Genomic DNA, 4,478 nt, shown 5'->3' with positions numbered 1-4,478 from the left:
GAATTTGTCTTTTTTCTCAGTTGCAAAATCCTTCTCATCTTCCTTGTCGAGTTGGATAACTAAAATGGATGAGGAATAACTTCTATTTATACTGGTTCAAACCTATATTTAACCGACATGTATGTTGGGTGAGGCCAACTTTTACTTGATACAAACATGGATTTCTTGACTTCAAAATTCAAATTATCATCAACTAATGGGAGTTAGGGGGGAATAAATACGTGTTAGAAATCGCTTGAATTCCTCTACAAACTTATGTAATTTTCTTCTTGAGATAGTGTTCCCCTTGACATCAATAATAAGAATTATTCCAACAGAACAACCATCGACCATCACCCGATCCTCGAAGAAGTGGGTGTGCCATAGTCTGAAGATCCCTAACCACTGTGAGTGAAAATAGCAAGTTACCATTAAGGTAAGAATCCTATAGAGTCATTAGAGTATTAAGAAAAGACTCATCGTGAGAGCGCAAAGTTGTTGCCATTGTTGAACTATAAGAAACTTGTAGCCACCATCCATGAAGATTCACATTCGTTGACCATATTAACGAGTTGAATTACTTGGCCTCACCTCTAAAAACCACAAGCCAAAGGCTTCAAATTCAAAAGAGAGCACAAGGTTTTAAATACAATATTGTGAGAAGGTTTGACATGTTGTTTTTAAAGGTTTTAATTTTATGGAGTAAAAGTTATTTAATTAAATATTTGGATAAATAAAAAGTGTTGTGAGGAAATAATTTGTTTGGGTGGTGTAATAGATTATGTTGAAAGAAATAAATGGAAAGGTAAAATTGGTAGAAATATGGTGTGTAGTCCTTGACAAAAATGCGTTGTCATATCATGCAAAAAAGAAGAAAAATATTTAGTTTTACAATGTCATCTGCATTTGGTGAGCATTGCAAAGTATAAGGTTAATCCATTTTGGATTCTTCAGCCACCATTGTTGCATAAAGGGAAATGTGTAGCTACCACTATTCGTGTGTCACCATTTTTGCACGCAAGGATAAGTTAGTCATCTTGGAAGTATCTGCAACCTCAATTGCTATGTTGAGTGGAATCTACAGGGGCATGTTGTTCGGAGCGCAATGACCTGTAAGAGGAGAGCCATCACTAGAAATAGTCAACAATGGTCTTCATTGCCTTGCAGTGCCACCGTTATATTGAAAAAAGAATGTGTCGTTGTGAGCCATAATGACATCCACTGCTTAATGGAATTCACTTAAGGAAAAATATATTTTAGTGTTATATTTTAGTAAATCCATTATGTTCATCATATCCATGAGCTTGTTCTTTATTTAAGGGAAATTGAAAATTCATTTCTTAACAAAGGTTTTTTTTTAAGTGTAACATTTTATTTTAAGTTGAACCATGGAAAGATAAAGAGCATTTCACTTGTAGTGTTCAACCCGTATGTGAAGCAAAGATTGGGTAGAAATAGGAAAGCCAAGACGTTGAGAAAGTTAAAGCAACAACAAGAGTTGTTTGAAATCTAGTTGAAAGAGTTGGAAACCAAAAAGAAAAATAATGTTTTGGCAATAAAATGCATAAACGAATCCATCGATGGCAACATTCTTCCCCTCCTTGTAGATGCAAAGACAATAAAGTAGGCTTGGGATATCCTTGAGAGGATCTTTTTTGTGAGGAGTAAAAGTTGAAGATAGTAGTGTTGTACAACCTAATGTAGCAGTGCTTCAAAATGAAAAGGAAGGCAGATATATAATAGTAGATCTATATAAAGATGAAGAGTTTGGTGAATCCCACTTGAAATTGGATGGTAATGGAGTGTTACCACTAGCACCTCAGTTTTTCATAGTTAAAGCTACCAATGGAGCAACAAGAGGTTTGGTGGATCCAATAATCAAAATTTTTGATGTTAACTTTGATGAAGAACAATTAACTAGTGATGAGTGGTTTCACATGATGCAACATAAATATATCATTGATATGTTGTTATTTGGTGAGAGAATACCACCTTTGTATGGAAGACAAGTGGAAGACAACCTATTTGCAGCAACAAAGGTTGGTAAAGGAGTGGAAAATAAATATTATGATGTAATGCCAGAGGTAGAGAAGGAAGAGGAAGAGGAGAAATCTCTCATTGTAGAGTAGAAAGAACAAAATAAATATGGTTCTAAAAATGTTTCTCATATAAAATTAAGATTTATTTTGAGTGTGCAAGTAAATAGGAAAATCATCTTCCAACTCTAGTAAAATGAGATGAAAATGACATAGAAAAAGCAACAAAATTTGAAGAAGAATTAAAGTTCCTTGAACCAAGGTTTGAAACACCAGGTTTTGATGAAGTCTACATAGAAGTTGAAACAATGAGTGTTGAAGGCAACATGAATGATGTAGAAAATGAAAACGTAATGAAATTTTCATGTATTGGAGCCCAAAGGGATCAAATTCTATTATAGACTTATATTGCAGCAAATTGATAAACAAATGTTGATGATGAAGAGAAAACTATAGAAGATTACATCCATTTAGTTCTTTGCATTTCCTATGCCCCTTTTAAAGTGCTCGATTTGATGCAGTTTTTTTGCCCTTTCTTAAGACATTGTTACATCACATAACATTCATTTTCAAATATATCATGGCCTATCTTTAGTATTGTGGAAAAATCCTGTGTCAGCGATGTTTATTACTTGATCTTTTGTTCAATTTTTCTATAATCTATGTAGTTCTTGGTAATCTAGGCGGTGTATGAAAGCCATTCCTGCAGTTTTGAGTACACTATATTTTTAAAAGATATACATTTCCAAGTCTGGTCAATGGTGTATCAAACGCAGCGTAAGATTTGAAATATTGAACTTTTTTTTCTATTATAGATATGGACGAGGATATCAGATACGGTCTCGCTATTATAATTACCTCACTCAGATAACAACATCGGGAGGTTGGTTTTATTTAACTATATAAATACCACCTCAATTGAAGGAAGGAAAGAGCGAATAGTATTATGACAGCATCGGATCAAGATCATGAGGATGTGAACCTGCTTTGGATAATTTGGACGAGCTTGTCATCGATCTGGAAAGCTCTGGCGAGCACAGAGGCAGAAACAGGAGGAGAGGCTCCGAACAAGGCCGGCGCAACCTGTTGAGTTCCTGGATTCTGGCTGTTCAGTCCAGAGAAGGCCACTGCGTTGACAGGGCCAATGTTCTGTTGGAAATGCACAAGACCTCGAGGGAACACAAACACGTCTCCCTTCTCCAGCGTTGTGGAGAACAGAGTGTTGTTAGTGGTGATAAAGCCAACCAAGAGAGTACCCTCGATCACCACCAAGATTTCGGTGGCCCGCGGATGTGTGTGAGGAGGGTTGAGGCCGAGAGGAGCAGCAAAATCAAGGCGGACCAAGGAAATTCCCAAGGTGTTTAAGCCTGGTAGCTGCGTTACAAAAGCTGGCGTTACAACGAATCCCAACTGGTTGCTGGTATCTCCTGGTTTATCTAGGCCCCTCAACCGGAAGTCGTCTGCTGTGACCATCATCGCATTCTTACATGGAAACCCGTTCACAATAACTGCACAATTCAAATCAAGCAAAATATATATATATAATGTTATTCACCCATGATCAGCTAGCAGACATTCGCAAACGCACCAGACATACATATTATATTACATGTAATTACAACATGGAAACATTACCATTGCTTTGCATATCAGCAACGCAAATGTCTTGTAAAGGATCTGGATCGCTTGCACGCACAATAACAATACTATTCGCGTATGATAAGATCACTAGTACTGCAACAGCTAACGCCGGAAAGGATTCCATGGCTGTAACTCACTATTTTTCTTTTCTTCTATTCGAAAATAAATAGAGATGGACTGAATTTGATTATGAATGGAGAGCGTTGCTCCCTTTTATAACTATGGTAAATGACCCGGTGTTGCAGGTCGACCCACCGAATCCCCTCTGCCGCATACGACTGTGTCAGAGTTCTGGTTAGTTAGAGTCTAAAGAATAAAAAAAACTTAAGTAATGGTTAGAGTCTAAAGAATACAAAAAGCTCATGTACAATTGTCTCAATCAGCGAAGTAATCAATATATATGTCTGTCTGTCTGTCGCGAGGATATGGTCAGTTGCGTATTTTCCTTCGACATTCAAAAATAGAAAAAGTCTACCTTTATCTAATATGTTTTAGATTGTCTTTTAAGAATGAAAACGTTTGGTTTCATATAACGTGTTTTACTTTTTCAAACTAAAAAAAATGGTACAATGATCTGGAGTTTGATACAGTTTGGAAGTTAATATTTAATCCCAAAAAATAATTAATTGATAATGGTGTTATATATATATCTATATAGATAGATATATTTATTTATTTATTTAAAGTATATAGATATATTTATTTATTTATTTAAAGTAAGATTGTATCGCTTAACAAAATCGAAGTTTGAGTACATTATCTACTACCACTACTAGTATTCTTTAGAGTAATTTGTTGAATGGGAAACTATATAGTTTTGCT

The 4,478-nt window shown here is 35.6% G+C and overlaps 1 protein-coding gene across 1 annotated transcript; it reads right to left on the bottom strand.

Moving 5' to 3' along the window:
- Window positions 1-2,981: 2,981 nt before the first annotated feature.
- Window positions 2,982-3,780, bottom strand: LOC149257956 (germin-like protein 8-2). The gene is made up of 2 exons (XM_089393150.1): window positions 3,651-3,780; window positions 2,982-3,523 (listed from the first exon to the last, which is right to left on the bottom strand). Exons 1-2 carry the CDS (start codon window positions 3,778-3,780, stop codon window positions 2,982-2,984), a joined length of 672 nt encoding a protein of 223 aa, XP_089249276.1.
- Window positions 3,781-4,478: the final 698 nt, after the last annotated feature.

Source organism: Pinus tabuliformis, chromosome 6, assembly GCF_031772625.1.
Source record: "Pinus tabuliformis cultivar Carrire ecotype Pingquan chromosome 6, CPIR1, whole genome shotgun sequence".
Classification (NCBI taxonomy): domain Eukaryota; kingdom Viridiplantae; phylum Streptophyta; class Pinopsida; order Pinales; family Pinaceae; genus Pinus; species Pinus tabuliformis.
The sequence above is the reverse complement of the archived record's forward strand: the minus strand, read 5'-3'. Positions and strand labels throughout refer to the sequence as shown.

Excerpts from the sequence above, each read along its gene's own strand:
- LOC149257956 (XM_089393150.1), bottom strand. The coding sequence starts at position 3,780 with ATGGAATCCTTTCCGGCGTTAGCTGTTGCAGTACTAGTGATCTTATCA. Across the intron at positions 3,524-3,650 it reads TGCTGATATGCAAAGCAATG|TTATTGTGAACGGGTTTCCA; the intron begins GTAATGTTTCCA and ends TGAATTGTGCAG.